The sequence below is a fragment of the Pelmatolapia mariae genome, linkage group LG16_19, assembly GCF_036321145.2.
Source record: "Pelmatolapia mariae isolate MD_Pm_ZW linkage group LG16_19, Pm_UMD_F_2, whole genome shotgun sequence".
Taxonomy (NCBI): domain Eukaryota; kingdom Metazoa; phylum Chordata; class Actinopteri; order Cichliformes; family Cichlidae; genus Pelmatolapia; species Pelmatolapia mariae.
In genome coordinates, this window is record NC_086241.1 from 68682766 (window position 1) to 68698825 (window position 16060).

Sequence of the window (16060 nt, forward strand, 5' to 3'; positions counted from 1 at the left end):
AAGCTTTCTATGTGCTTCGCGTTTTATTCACTCCGTGGCAGCCCTAACCCTAACCCTAACCACAACCTGAACCCTATGTTATGGTCCAGTTAAGATTAAGTTAAAGTTAGGGTTAGGTTACGGGTAGAAATCATGTGGGGCGGCAAAATCAAAGCCATTTTTTAACACATGCAGGTGTTACATATGGTTAAAATGAGTCAAATACAGTAAGTATACATGTTTCATATAAATATAGTTTATAACGTAATTATTTTCTGTAGCCCACATAATTAAACACTTTAGTTACATAAAACATGTGAATTTTGATTTTATGTACTGTGTAGCCTGTATAATAAATAAATATGGGCCCAATAAGTATAAAATCCAGAAAGCTACACAACATGGGGTGCTTTAGCTACAAGCAAAGTCTAACTTAAGTTTGTAGTAAGTAGTTTTTTGTTAGAAAAAAATCAAATTGTTGCCTAAATTTACACTAAATGTCAGAAATCTAAGCTGTCATGGACAAAAACATATGCAATATATTCAGTTTTAGAATTTATATTCAGTGTTAACTGTAGCTGCACTCAAAGTGTTAATGCTACCTTATTTTAATAAACAACACAGTTATATGCCAAACTAGGGTGGAACTAGAGGAGGCAAGAGATCATTTTAGGGTGGAACATGTCACCCTTCTACATCCACCCCCGACCTTAACCCTCACCTTACATTTATAGATTCATTCCAACCCGCTCTCATGCCTGTAACATACCGACGATTTGTCACAGTGTTGGTTTGTTAAGTGTTGTGATGAGAACGTGTTGGGTGAAAGTATGAGTGCATTTATTGATGACCCTTTGGACAAATTCTTCTGCAATTTAATGAGCGAAAACCAGAGATTCTTCCACTGCTTCTTAATTTGTCTATAGACCAAATATCTAAGAACCAATTAGCTTTGAAAGAAAATAACAATTAATTGCAGCAGCAGACTTTATGTTTTATTTTGCTACATTAGGACAGAAAAAGCTCAAGTCTTTTGTAGGTAAGAACGATCAGAGTCAAACCAGTGTTTCTAATATTCTGTCCACCCAAGATAATACTCATTACAATGTATTGTTTGGTGCAGTGGAATCTATTGTTTCATCAAAATAAAATACTACTACTAATAACAATTAATGTTAATATCTTTATCAATAACATTATTTATTATAAGCAAGCAGGAATAACGTTGATGAACATGCAGTCATATCTGTATTATTTGTGTTGTAGTTCCTCACTGTGACCGCTGGAGGGCAGTGAACACTCATCACAATCTACAATCATCAGGACTCAAACACCACAGAGCAGTTTCTGTTCTACACACCTCTGCTCATCACATTACATCAAACACTCTTTAATAGCTGGTATTTATTCTGCTGGATGCTATGATGTGATAACAAAACAATCTGTCTCATCACACTCTAGTGCTGACAATAACAACAACACAAAGAACAAAGAAACGCATCATTGCAATGATTCAGCAGCTCTTCTACATTATACACAGTTCATGTCTGAATAATAAGATCACAATAGTTCCTGTGTTGATGTGATGGAAAGTTTGAGTGTGAGAAGCTGGGAGAAGTTAAGCTGTTGTTTCTGCTCTGATCAGAGGAACTACTCTATACTACAAGCCTCGGTTATAATTTAAGCGATCCATGTCAGGAGAATTTAATTCAGTCTACTTTGAAAAAGATCAAGACCTTGTTTTTTGGCTTAAACTAGTTTTAAGTGTCATTAAAGAAGTTGCCATTTATAATATCAGACTGAGGTGTTCAGACCAACAGCCCTTTTAAACACCCTCTGAGCATCATCAGCGAGCTCAGTGAGGAAATAATTCAGAGCTCTGTAGGTTGTGGTGAAGGAGAGGCCTGCAGCCAGAGGGATTCCTATTAATGGAATCCACCTGGATCCTTCCTCTAGTGCCATGAGTGCAGCTGTGCTGGTCAGTTGGGTCAACAGCTTCAGGAGGAGATCTTTGTATTGAGGAGTACTTGGTGAGGGCTAGTTCTTTTAGGTTCAGCAGTTAACAAGATGGTGTATCGGTCAGGCTACAGGAAGGAGGACAACAGGCTTCCACTTTGCTAGATTGTCACCGCCAGCTGTTTTATTGTCACCTAGATGCTCAGTGTTGCCAGCAGTCTGTAGTAACAAACAAATTGCCATGAGTATATAAATATATACAGAAACAGCTTCACTAAGATAAACATAAAGTAGTAAATGAAATAAACCAACACATCCATCTGAATATACACATAACATAACATATATGATTTGAACTATGCCAATCTTACATCTCTTGCTCCAAACACAGAAAGGACACAATTAACAGTGAGAATGCCATACATAGCTGAAACATCCACTCCAACTGTGAACATAAGGACTTTGGCGCCATCGTGTGGCCGAATAAAATTACTACATAATGGCGGCGGCCAGCGGCGCATGCCTCTAGTCACGAGATGAAAACTTGCTGCTATAACGCGGTAGAAAGTAACTAAAGCCGCGGCGAACATCAGGATCGGAAAATAAACCTCTTTAAGGACACTTACTTCCAGTCATGAACTTAACACTCGGAGCATCACCGTGAAGGATGGCAACCAGGAACACAGCTTACGAGGTAAACAGAACTAACACGGAAAACAATCTCCCCTTCTCGAGCAGCAGCGCACTACCCCCCCAGCTTCTGCCTACGTCATTTCCTACGGCTCCACCCCACACAATATTGCAGAACATAGACATAAAATCCCAGAGCCTTTTATACACTTTGGTTATTTTTACTGCAGCCAGTGGTGACTTGAGGACCTCAAGCAGCTCAGTGTAGGGCACACCTGAGCTGGCAGAAAGTCTCTCTAGTGATGGCTTATCAAGCCCAAATCCAGCTACGTAATCTACGGCTACATTAACCATCATGGACAGGTCCACACAAATGGAAAGTCCAGGAACTGGAACCCCTGCTGCAGCTGCAGACAGAGTAGCCCAGTATTTTATTTTAGACTGAAAAGCTTCTTTCTTCTTGTTGATGATCTCCAGGTTGATGTTGGGCATGGCAAACAGCAGAGCATCTCTCTGGTGTGCAGGAAGGTCTCTCTCTAAGGTCTGATGTAAGAGAGAGAAATCGTACAGGTGGAGCTCAAAGCTGGACACCAGGAACACCTGTGGAGACTTCACGCCTTGTTTCTGAAGACCTGAGTTATTAAAGAGATACAACAAGATTCAGAGTTTGTGATTGAGAATCAGTAAGATTAAACCATGTAGAGGAAAAAAGAGCTAGCACCTGTACCATGTGACTTTAATATTCAGTTTGCAAAATTAAACATTGAACAAATGATCCAGCACACCTCTGTCAAAGGAAAAAACCTTAGAGAAGCAAGAAACACAAACTCAAGTTATGGCATGTACATGGGCGAGGCTTACTGCGTGGCAAGACACAAGCAAGTCCCACAGAGCCTCAGTCCGTTCTTTATTTTATAGCAGAGAATAGATTACACAGCATCTCTAGGTGGAGCATACGTAATAGAAAAACATCTCTAGATATGGTTATCGCATGAGTGGCCGTTATCCATAAGACAAGAGGAACTAGTATCTTTTGTCATATCAGCTTCAGGTTGGAACTGTCTCTGCCTGAGCGTGTGTGACTTTGTAACCTCCTTACAAATGCTTCTGTTCCTTAATCTGTAGGTTGCAGGCACATCATGTTCTCACAAGAAATTATACTTAAGCAAAATAAAGGTTATCAAAGTAAGTAAATGTAAAAATCTCTTAACAACCTCACTGTGGCTGAGTGAAACAAGAACCCAATCACAAAGTTCAGATGTTAGAAATGAGACACAGAGGCTGTAGATTACGATGCAAACCATGCCAAATTCAGTTGTGATTTTTAGTTTAATATTGTAATCTGTTGGATGGTGTCAGGGGCGATTTTAGCCCATTTTTGGGGGTGCTGAAGCACCCCCAAAATGAATCAAAGCACCCCCAAAGATTTCTTACTTTTTTTTGACAATATTTGCTGTTTGTGTGACACACTACTAAAAATATAAAAAGCATACAGTACTTGGTTGAGACGTAACATTTTAACAACAAAAGTATAGAGAACCCCTCCCCCCTCCCACAATGGTTTGTTCCAGCTCGCCCCCACTCTGGCTGTAGGGTCGTTGCTGCCACAGCGATGGTAGCTGAGACGCAGCGGAGCGGAGGTGTAAGTGCCTGGATTAAAACAGGACATATTAGCAGCATTTAACCTTCAGTTACTCTTTATGTAGTTAGATAGGAGTCATGTTTCTTTTTAGCTGAAAAACATTACACCAGGTAACCTGCAGTGTTGAAAACGTGTTTTCCAACGATGTTTGCTACCCTACAATCCGTCCTACTCTGTAGTAAAATCAACGACATTTGACCGTCCTGTTGCTCCCATTGAAATGTATACAGCCTATTTAAAATCAAAAACTTAAAATTGTCCGTAGCCTGCTGCTGTTACCACTGTCCTGTTTGAAATGGATACTAACTAGCTAACTGACTGGATGCCCATTAACCTTATAACTCCTGTTGTGTGTGTGTGTTTGTGTGCAGAGAGACAGCCAGGTTCATAATGGATATGAGGAAGTTTTTTCAAAAACAGGAGCCGCATACAGGTAAAAGTGTAAAATCAAATGATCCATCAATAAAGGATAATGTTGGATCAGTGTTTCAATATTTTATGTCTTTTATTAGATGTTCATGTGGTTTGGTTATTTGCCTTTTGGTTGAAAGTACACTGAGAGAGGACTTTTTATTAGTGATCTTAATAAATTTTTTTCATATTAATGTAATTTTTTCATCTAATTGAATACAATCTATTTGTGTATGATTGTCGGTCCAAAGAGGGAGAGAGGAAAGAGGGGAACGTGAGGAGAAAGTACAAGGTCAGGAAGAACCAGGTAAGAAAACAGACAGGGAACAGTGACAGGCAGAACAGAAACTGTTAAACTGACGAAGAGAAAAAACCTGATTTTACTCATACAGTCTGGAAGCTGTGTCCTCCCTATATTAAAGCTGCTATACAGAATCTGCAAAACAAACTGGGTTGAAACATTTTTGACCCTCTTTAACAACATTCCAACATAACATTATCATTGATTGGGGAGATTAAAATTAATGATATATTTTTATGTGGTTCAGCAACAACTCTACTAAAACCTCAGCCAGTAATAGGTAGGCCAACTTTTGGACCGTCCAGTTGTCTGTATGACTGCCACATACAGACTTATGCGGCAGAGAAACACTTATCAGTGTTTCTCAAACTTTTTACAGTGTGTGCCACCTGAGAAAAATGTCAAGCTCTCCCAAGTACCACTATGAAAGCATGAAACTCATAAATCTTACAACACAAAATTAGTATTATTAAATTAGTTAAATTAGTATCTGCAGTAAAGATTTTTTCACACATTGTATACATTCTACCACAGGCAAAGTTGCCTCCATTTTTATAGTTTTTTATTAATATTTTGTAATAATTTATTCTGTTTTGGGAGTGTTTTTTATGTATCTGTATTATATTATACATACACATTAAAAGTGAATCTCTGTCCAAAACATGCACTCAGTTTACTTCTTACTCACTATGAGCATCATTTAAATGACCTTTATCAGATTTGATGGTTTTGTTACAGACTTCTCAAAAAAGTGTTTTGCTTTTCTTTCACAAATGTGGGGGTTGTGTTAAAATGTACAAAACGGTGATGTCATGTTTTGTGACGAGGACCCAGGCAGAGAGAGACTTGATGAATTTAAGAATCTTATGATTTAATAAAGAAATTTGCAGACTTGCACAGAGATGGTAAAATTATGATGACTGATAGCGGAGATGAAGACAACAGAAGATGAGGACAGGGAGGAACAGGGGTTTAAATGCACCAAGGAGACAGTCAGAGGGAACTTGGGACAACTGGAGACATTTAAGGATGCATGGACTCACAGAGACAGGGAAGAAGTCTCATCGTGACATGTAAAGTTTATCTTGCCTGGCTGGGCAGCTCTCTGGGTGCTCAGCACCCCCAAAGCTCTGATCCTAGAATCGCCTCTGGATGGTGTTCAATGTTAATACAGAAAACAAACTTTGAAAAAGAGCTTTTGCTTTTGTTTGTGAGGAGTAACACTTTTTACCACAGAAACTATTAAGAATGGAAACTCACATGATTGTTACCAGAGTCGATTGTGCATTGGAATCTCTTTGAGTTTTTTTCTGCAGTGCAGAGTATGGGATGATGGATAAACAAATTAATCTCACTTAGTGATAAAGGATTTCATACGACACTCACCTCCAATACAGTCTTCCTTCATTTTTATGAGAGCCATCTCTGGATTGAAGTCTTTCTTTCTTCTCTCAGCATTTATATCGTTGTCAATCTTTGAGCGAACAAAGTAGAACTTTTTCTTCATCTTCTGAATCTCCTGAGCGAGGTTCACGTCATTTTCTCTGAAGCGAGTGTCTGAGATGATGATGAAGAAGTCAAACTTCTCAAATCCAACAAGCTTCAGGTACTTCTTAGCTGGAAAGTTGGTGGTGCCGATCCCAGGAAGATCCCAGAATTTAACATTGGGGTAGTTTGGATGGGGGTATTCTATAACCTCCATGGTGGTTTCTGTAACACCATTAGGAGCAGCTCCCTCATCATCATTGGACAGCCCTCTGAAAGCATTAATAAAGGTGGATTTACCAGCTCCAGACTCCCCTGTGATGGCGATATTTAGTGGAACATTATTTTGTCTTTCTAAATATTCTTGAATCTTTGCAGCTGCTGCAGCAGTGTCGTTGTTTTCCAGGTCTTCTTTAATGGCAGCAATTTCCTCTGGAAACGAATCATTTGGATCCTGCATGCTCATCTTTAAGTACAAAAAGAAAAAGTATAAAAATCACTGTATTATCTGCAACTACAAGGTGTGTATATGATCCTTCAGTGTGTGTGTGTATATGTGTTTGTGCGTGTGTAGAGTACACACGCACACACACATGTATATATACACACACATGTATATATACACACACATGTATATATACACACACACATATACACATACACATACACATATATACACATACACATACACATATATACACATACACATACACATATATACACATACACATACACATATGTATATATACACACACACACGTAAAAAAAACACCCATCTCGCCCCTGCGGGCGGTTTATCCTTCAAGCTCGGGTCCTCTACCAGAGGCCTGGGAGCTTGAGGGTCCTGTGCAGTATCTTAGCTGTTCCCAGGACTGCGCTCTTCTGGACATAGATCTCCGATGTTGTTCCCGGGATCTGCTGGAGCCACTCGCCTAGCTTGGGAGTCACTGCACCTAGTGCTCCGATTACCACGGGGGCCACCGTTACCTTCACCCTCCACATCCTCTCGAGCTCTTCTCTGAGCCCTTGGTATTTCTCAAGCTTCTCGTGTTCCTTCTTTCTGATATTGCTGTCATTGGGAACCGCTACATCGATCACTACGGCGGTCTTCTTCTGTTTGTCTACCACCACTATGTCCGGTTGGTTAGCCACCACCATTTTGTCCTTGTATCTGGAAGTCCCACAGGATCTTAGCTCGGTCATTCTCCATCACCCTTGGGGGCGTCTCCCATTTTGACCTCGGGACTTCCAGGTTATACTCGGCACAGATGTTTCTGTACACTATGCCGGCCACTTGGTTATGGCGTTCCATGTATGCCCTGCCTGCTAGCATCTTGCACCCTGCTGTTATGTGCTGGATTGTCTCAGGGGCATCTTTACACAGCCTGCACCTGGGGTCTTGCCTGGTCTGATAGACCCCAGCCTCTATGGATCTTGTGCTCAGAGCTTGTTCCTGTGCTGCCATGATTAGTGCCTCTGTGCTGTCTTTCAGTCCAGCTTTGTCCAGCCACCTGTAGGATTTCTGGATATCAGCCACCTCCGCTATCTGCCGGTGGTACACATCCTGCAGGGGCCTGTCCTTCCATGATGGTGCCTCCTCTTCCTCCTCATTCTTGGGTTTCTGCTGCCTGAGGTATTCACTGAGCACGCAGTCAGTTGGGGCCATCTTCCCAATGTATTCGTGTATTTGTTGTCTCATCCTGGACTGTGGTGCTGACACTCACCAGTCCCTGGCCTCCTTCCTTCCGCTTAGCGTACAGCCTCAGGGTGCTGGACTTGTTTATTACCCCAGCAGGGTACCTGATCACGGGCAGGGCGTAGGTGTTGATGGCCCGGATCTTGTTCTTACCGTTCAGCTGACTCCTCAGGACTTGCCTGACCCTCTGTAGGTACTTGGTGGTTGCAGCTTTTCTAGCGGCCTCTTCATGGTTCCCATTTGCCTGTGGGATCCCCAGGTACTTGTAACTGTCCTCTATGTCTGCAATGTTGCCTTCTGGTAGTTCTGTCCCCTCAGTTCTGACTACCTTCCCTCTCTTCGTTATCATCCGACTACAGTTCTCCAGCCCGAATGACATCCCGAAGTCATTGCTGTATAGCCTGGTGGTGTGGATCAGTGAATCGATGTTTTGTTCACTCTTGGCATACAGCTTGATGTCATCCATGTACAGGAGGTGGCTGACAACCGCTCCGTTCCGTAGTCGGTATCGGTAGCCAGTCTTGTTAATGATCTCACTGAGGGGGTTCAGGCCTATGCAGAACAGCAGTGGGGACAGAGCATCTCCTTGGTAGATCCCGCACTTGATGGTGACTTATGCTATGGGCTTGGAGTTGGCCTCTAGTGTTGTATGCCACATCCCCATTGAGTTCCTGATGAAGGCTCTTAGGGTCCTGTTGATCTTGTACAATTCTATGCATTCCAGTATCCAGCTGTGGGGCACTGAGTCATAGGCCTTCTTGTAATCAATCCAGGCTGTGCACAGGTTGGTCAGTCTGGTCTTGCAGTCTCGGCTGACTGCTCGGTCTACCAGTAGCTGGTGTTTTGCGCCTCTGGTATTCTTGCCCATCCCTTTGTGTGGCCCACTCATGTATTGAGCCATGTGCCTGTTCATCTTAGCTGCTATGATGCCTGACAGCAGTTTCCACATGGTGCTGAGGCAGGTTATTGGTCAGTAGTTGGAGGGGACTGGTCCCCTCTGGTGGTCCTTGAGGATCAGGACTGCCCGACCTTCGGTTAGCCATTCTGGGTGTCTCTTGTCACTAGCAGCTGGTTCATTTGTGCTGCCAGACGCTCGTGGAGTGCTGTCAGCTTCTTCAGCCAGTAGACGTGAACCATGTCGGGGCCTGGCGCATAGTATACAGAAACATCTGTGCCGAGTAAGGCCTTGAAGTCCCGAAGTCAAGGTGGGAGAGCCCCCTAGGGTGGTGGAGAATGACCAGGCTAAGATCCTGTGGGACTTCCAGATACAGACGGACAAAATGGTGGTGGCTAACCAACCGGACATAGTGGTGGTAGACAAACAGAAGAAGACCGCCGTAGTGATCAATGTAGCGGTTCTTAATGACAGCAACGTCAGGAAGGAGGAACATAAGAAGCTTGAGAAATACCAAGGGCTCAGAGAAGAGCTTGAGAAGATGTGGAAAGTGAAGGTAACAGTGGTCCAAGTGATAATCGGACCACTAGGTGCAGTAATTCCCAAACTAGGCAAGTGGCTCCAGCAAATCCCAGGAACAACACTGGAGATCTATGTCCAGAAGAGTCCTAGGAACAGCTAAAGTACTGCACAGGACACTCAAGCTCCCAGGCCTCTGGTAGAGGACCCAAGGTTGAAGGATAGACCACCCGCAGGGGGGAGAGGGGAATTTATTTATTTTTATGTAAATCAGCTTGAATTTGTTAGCATCATTGTCAGCGTACTCAGAATCAGAATCCCTAAGGACGTTATGTGGGTTATTGTGGCTCCAAGACAGTAACAGACTGAGCTAATTAAATAATACAGTATATTACAAAGTTTACAAAACATAAGCTCTGATATATACAAATCGCTCAGTTATAAATATCAAGAGTCTGTTGGTATATGCGACTCAACCTGCTGCCCCAGCATGCAACAGCATAGAGGATGGCACTGGACACAACGGGCGTTTATCAATATGCGTACTTGTGCGTACTTGCGATCTCGTGTACTCGTGATACGTCATCAGTCGGAGACCAAGTACTGTTCCAATTCGAAGTACGCATCAAGCCGAGAACGCGAAAAAGTCCCGGATGTGTTCTCGATCCGCCCGTTTTATCGAGCATGCATCGGTGTAGACTTGGGACAGCTAAATATCCCAGAATGCATTTCGTCCAAAACTCAACAGCAGACTCCCGGCACATCGTTTTCAAACCCCCCCCCCCACCGCTCGCGGACTTCTCACTACTCAGGTTAAAGAAACTCCAGCAGCTGTCTATAGTATTGAGTGTCCACTAGAATAGAAATAAAAGCGTTCTAACATCTCACCTGCTTGTTTTTATTAAGGTATGTATACGTATGTACATGTACACTATTTTTATTAATAGAGGTTTCACTACTGAGGTTAACAATGATATATAAGTCACTTAGATCACTTCTAAATGTTAATGTTTGGTTTATTTCAGTGTTTTATTTGTTCCTGAGTAAACCGGTTTGGCTGTGATTAAAGTTAAGCTTCATAACATGTTACTCACAGTAAAATTAAGAGGGGACGGCAGTAAAAACTCCGGACCTGTGACATCATCACGTACGCAGGTGTTCCAATTGTACATATCGCGAGTCCGTGCTCGCGTTCTCGGCGGGTACGTACTCCCGTGCGTTCTCGGCGAGTACGTACTCACCGAGAACGCGAGTACTTACTTGGGCATTGATAAACGGCCAACAGTCTCTTAGAAAATCCTGAGCATCGTCCAAAGACCTCAGCAGCCTCAGAAAATATAGACTCTGGCTCTTCCTGCAGAGTGCAGTGGTGCTTTTAACCCAGTCCAGTTTATTATCTATGTGTACTCCAAGGTATTTATAGTCTTCCATAATGTTCACATTTAATCCCTGGATTGACTACAGGTGAGTCAGTAGGGAGGTGAGCATTCCCTGCAGGGTTGAATCTTTTAAAAAACACATTCAACTCATTAGCTCTGTCCTCCCAGCTCCTCTGCTGTTGGATGGCCTGAATCCAGTGATTGTCTTCATGCCACTCCACTCTTCACTGTTCTGCTGGACTTTCCACTCCAACTTTCTCCTGTAATTGTCCTAAGCCTCTCTGATCTTGCCCTTCAATGAGGCCTGAACCATTGTAACTTAATCTACCTACATTGCTCACTCTGAATGCCCTCTTCTCACCATTCAGGAGTGCTTTATTGTCCTTAATTGGGTGACAATGGACAGTCTGAGCTGGGAAAATAGAGTTGGTGCAGAAGGTTATGTAGCCGGTGATACACTCAGTAGGCCCGTTGATGTCCTCAGGGTAAGGTTCAGTGTCTCCCAGCCTGTACCCTCAAAACAGCCCCGTAGTTCTGCTAAAGCCTCCTCCAACCAGGTCCTAATACTCCTAGTGGTCACAGACTCCCTCTTAATAATAGGCATATAGCGTAGGGTGTTGTGGTCTGTGTCCTTGACATTAGCATACAGTAGATTTAAAATTCTCTCCCCCCTTGTGGGACAGACCACAGCGCGTCTCTCTCTCTCTCTCTCTCTCTCTCTCTGTTATGTGTGAGGGTATAAAAAAGGGACTGAGATGCCCCACGGGCAGAGCGCTCATAACTTAGACCTATGATGCTTTGATGTGTGTGTTCGCGCTCCTATATGCATGCAGTAATAAATAGCTTGGCCACAGCTGATTGTGTTGCAGACTTTACTTATTAGGAAAATTCCATAACATTCACATTGAAGTACAGCGTACTCCAACTTGTAATTTCAACTGCTGAAATGAATTAAATCTTTTAAAAGACAGTCACTCTCCTGGATTTCTTAAGAAAAGAAAACGAACACTACCACAGGGCTGACTGGAGGACAAGAGTTGGTTGCCATGGTAACGGAAGTGTTGCTTGCAAAAGGGTCATCTCCACATAAGGAGATGTCCAGAGAGGTGCAGACAGGTGAGCCCATATCAGACCTAAGACCTCCATCAACTGACTCTAGCAATCATGTTAACAGTTTGTTTCTGTGACCTGCAATAACAGCTGGCGCCACCTGTGGCCAAGTCCCATAGCCTACAGCCAGTTTAAGTTGTGACAAACATCAGTACCTGGCTCTATCACCACATTTTAATTTTCGTTTCCTGCACAATGAATTTGTAACTTACCAGTGAGCTCTTTTTTTTTTTTTTTATTTCTAATGTGATTGTAGATGAAGCGGTGGCTCCCTGAACTCTCACTCCTGTGCTGCTTCTGCCTGCAATCTGCCACTTTACTCTCACTTTTTTGTGAAAGATGTCCATAAACATGTCTAATGTGTGTTCATATAAAGAAAAATCTTCCCACCTAATATCCATGTGTTCAGATTAAGAACAGATGGAGACTGTAACCAAAGTAAATGAATCAAATTTAATTTAATTTTGCACAGAGACAAACTGAGAAACACTCACCAAATGATGGAGTTTTTCTGCGTGCTGTGATGGAGTGATGACAGGTTGGAGGTCGTTCTGCACACAGTACAGTCTTAGCCTCTGCTCCTGTTTCGAACTCTGTCACCCCACCTATGTTTGTCCTTTAGCCACGCCCCTTCAAAGAATTAAAAGTGAAACTGGTTAAAACGCTGAATGTGTGAGTGATGCAGTTACTGAGATCAGGGGGGATAAAAACAATTCAGTCGTGCTGTTATTACTGAATTACTTTAATGTTGAAAAAGAAAAACATGTTGCGTGTTAGCAGAATATGACACATTCTTTTATATGGACCACAGCAATACCTGTAAAACAGCTGATGTACAAGAAATCACGTGCTCAGAGGTGAGCTGAACTCACTGACAAACTGCACCATCTGCAGGAGAGAGATCTTTAAACAGAACTTTGGGAAGATGAAAAAACACAAAGTCTCTCCTGTGCCGCAGTGGTGAGAAACTGTTATTGAGGATGCTCTCTGCAAAGAAGCTTCTCTCCTGAGGATGGTGCATGTTCATGGAAATGCTTTACCAAATTAATGAGAATTCAGAGCCACTGCTTCATCAGCAGTCTCATAAGACTTATGAAAGTTTTTAAAAAAAAAAGAGCTCAATGTGAGCCCTCAACTGTGAAGACACAGTCAAGCTGGCAGCACCTTGAATATTATTGCGCATTTATTTTGGACATTACAGTTGTGGACCTAATGATACAGCCCAGTACAGGTTTGTAAAGGTTAACACCACTTCCTCACATTGCATTTAATTATTATATTAATGCTGCCAGAAGAATTCATGACACAAAATGTTTTACTGGATATAAATTCAGGTTGAGTCCAACTCTGTACATGATTACTGTCACGTCAGATTACCGAGTGTTTTACAGAACACTAAGTCTGTGACCTACACAGTTTAGATTATCATTATGTTATGGGCAAACACAGCATCTCACATATTCACACGCACGCACAGCAAGGAAAATAATATCATGTAGAACAATGATATCAATAGCATCAATCCATGTTTTAATTAGCACCATGGGCAGCCAGTCATCGGTCTATTTCTTAGATATTTACTGAGTATTGGTCAGTTCAATGAGATCTGTGAAACAAGTCATTTTTATGCTGCAAAAAGAAACTATGGGCTCAAATTGTGGTAATAAATATTTTGTACTTGTAAATCAGAATGTAGTTGTGAACTGAGTTTTGTAACCTTGTAAACCAAAACATCTGAAATTTTTATGTTTGTGCATCTCTAGATGAGAATGTGTGTGTGTGTGTAAAAAAAGATTTGTGTTTGTAAAAAGAATTTACACAAGCTACATTTTTTTTGTTAAGGTCTGGTTTCAGATACAAAGGAAAACACTACGTGTGAAACTCTGCGCTCAAGTTTCCTGCTTGTGTGAGTTTCAACTTACAGTATGAATTTTGACCTGATTTTTCTTCCTTTCAGCTTATTGTGATTGACATTACATTGACCAAATATACCAATCCAATCAGAGAACAGTTGGGTTTGGCTGTCGGAGGGATGCTTTACTGATCTTTAATGACACGTGTTACGTGTAAATGGTGAATATTCCACTAAATATTCCCATCAGAAGACAAAGTGCCTTTATGCAGATCAGCCGATACGACAGCTTTCGTTCAAACATCTTTATTTGAACATGTCTTTTGACGATTGATGAAACAATTACATTTTCATGTCATTGCACAAAGTCTTCTGAAACACATCCAAACAGAATAATTAGAGGATTTGGTAACGATAATATCGGTGCACTGACTTAATGGGAGGTTGTTCATTCCTGTTCTGTTCCTCCATCTTGTCCATGTGTTCAGTCTTCCTCTTCCTTGTCAAGCTCGTGTCTCAGTGTTTCTTATTTCCTGTTTTATTTTGATAGTCCCTTGTCCTGTGTGTTTTGTCCTTCATGGTTGTGTTTCCATTTCCTTGTTGAGTTGAAGGTTTTCTTCTTCTGTGTAAGGGTCAGCATGGAGGATCCAAACGATTCACATCCAGAAGAAATTCCTGGAGTGAGAGAAAACAACGACACTGCTGCAGCACCTGCAAGGATTCAACAATATTTAGAAAAACAAAATAATATTCCACTAAATATCGCCATCACAGGAGAAACTGGTTCTGGAAAATCCACCTTTGTTAACGCCCTTAGAGGGCTGTCCAATGATGATGAGGGAGCTGCTCCCACTGGTGTTACAGAAATCACCTCAGAGGTCACACCGTACCCCCATCCAAAGTATCCCAGTGTTACTTTATGGGATCTTCCTGGAATCGGCACCACCAGGTTTCCAGCTAAGAAGTACCTGGAGCTTGTTGGATTTGAGAAGTTTGACTTCTTCATCATCATCTCAGACACTCGCTTCAGAGAAAATGATGTGAAACTCGCTCAGGAGATTCAGAAGATGAAGAAAAAGTTCTACTTTGTTCGATCAAAGATTGATGACAATTTACGCCCTGAAAGAAGAAAGAGACACTTCGTTGAAGAGGAGACTCTTACAAAAATCAGAGACGACTGTGTTCACAGTGAGTTTCTGATCACTTAGAGCTGAGTTTGATCACTTTATAGATTTATATAATGTTAACGTGTGTTTCTTCTGTGAAACAGGACTCAGAGGATTAGGCATCGAGTCTCCGCAGGTGTTCCTGGTGTCCAGCTTTGAGCTCCACCTGTACGACTTCTCTCTCTTGCAGCAGACCTTAGAGAGAGACCTTCCTAAAAACAAGAGGGACACTCTGCTGTTCGTCATGCCCAACATCAACCCAGAGATCATCATCAAGAAGAGAAAAGCTTTTCAGTCCAAAATAAAATACTACGCCACTCTGTCTGCAGCTGTAAGCAGCTGTTCCACTTCCTGGTCTTTCTATTGCTGTTGATGCTGCTGTGCTGGTTGGTGCTGTCACAGAATATGTTTTTGCGTTTGGTCTCGATATCCCGTCTCTGCAGAGACTTTCTGCCAGAACAGGTGTGCCCTACGCTGATCTGCGTGCTGTCATCATTTCACCACTGGCTGCAGCAGAAATAACTAAAGATCTCCTCTTGAAGGTGATAGCTCAACTTGCGGGAACAGTTGCTTTAATTGCAGCAGAGGAAGCAACAAGGTGGATTCCATTTATTGGAATTCCAGTAGCCATGGGTCTCCTCTTTCACCACAACCTACAAAGTTCTGAATTTGCTCCTTGAAAAGCTCGCTGATGATGCTCAGAGGGTGTTTGAAAGGACTTTGGTTTGAATCACACATTGGGGTTTAAAAAAATAAAAACCAAATTACACACTGAAACGTTCCTTTAATTATATCAATAAAGGAACAAATGTAATCTTATTTTTCAAATATGAACTGTGTACAATGCAGAAGAGCCGCATAATCATTGCTCTGGTTTGTTTTTCTATTTCTTTGAGTTAATTGCTAACATCAGCGCTTTGTAGAGATCGGCTGAGGTCATAATTACTGCTGAAACATCTCCACTTTTCTTTGATTTAATCTTTGTGATTAAACTAGTCTTTGTTATCATGTTGTAGCTTCCAGCGTCATAAATACAAAG

At 42.0% G+C, this 16060-nt stretch overlaps 1 protein-coding gene and 1 pseudogene across 1 annotated transcript; one reads left to right on the forward strand and one right to left on the reverse strand.

Moving 5' to 3' along the window:
* Positions 1-639: 639 nt before the first annotated feature.
* On the reverse strand, positions 640-6870 carry LOC134644743 (interferon-inducible GTPase 5-like). Its single transcript, XM_063497784.1, has 3 exons — positions 6306-6870; positions 2772-3197; positions 640-1985 (listed from the first exon to the last, which is right to left on the reverse strand). Exons 1-3 carry the CDS (start codon positions 6868-6870, stop codon positions 1774-1776), a joined length of 1203 nt encoding a protein of 400 aa, XP_063353854.1. The 3' UTR covers positions 640-1773.
* A 7623-nt stretch (positions 6871-14493) lies between these two features.
* LOC134644744 (interferon-inducible GTPase 5-like) lies at positions 14494-15706 on the forward strand (annotated as a pseudogene).
* Positions 15707-16060: the final 354 nt, after the last annotated feature.

What these genes read in the sequence shown, in the direction of transcription:
- LOC134644743 (XM_063497784.1), bottom strand. Translation starts at nt 6,870, where the DNA reads ATGAGCATGCAGGATCCAAATGATTCGTTTCCAGAGGAAATTGCTGCC. An exon ending in GAAGGAAGACTGTATTGGAG is followed by an intron (nt 3,198 to 6,305) that starts GTGAGTGTCGTA and finishes TTAATAACTCAG; the next exon opens with GTCTTCAGAAACAAGGCGTG. An exon ending in AGTAAAAATAACCAAAGTGT is followed by an intron (nt 1,986 to 2,771) that starts ATAAAAGGCTCT and finishes AATACAAAGATC; the next exon opens with TCCTCCTGAAGCTGTTGACC.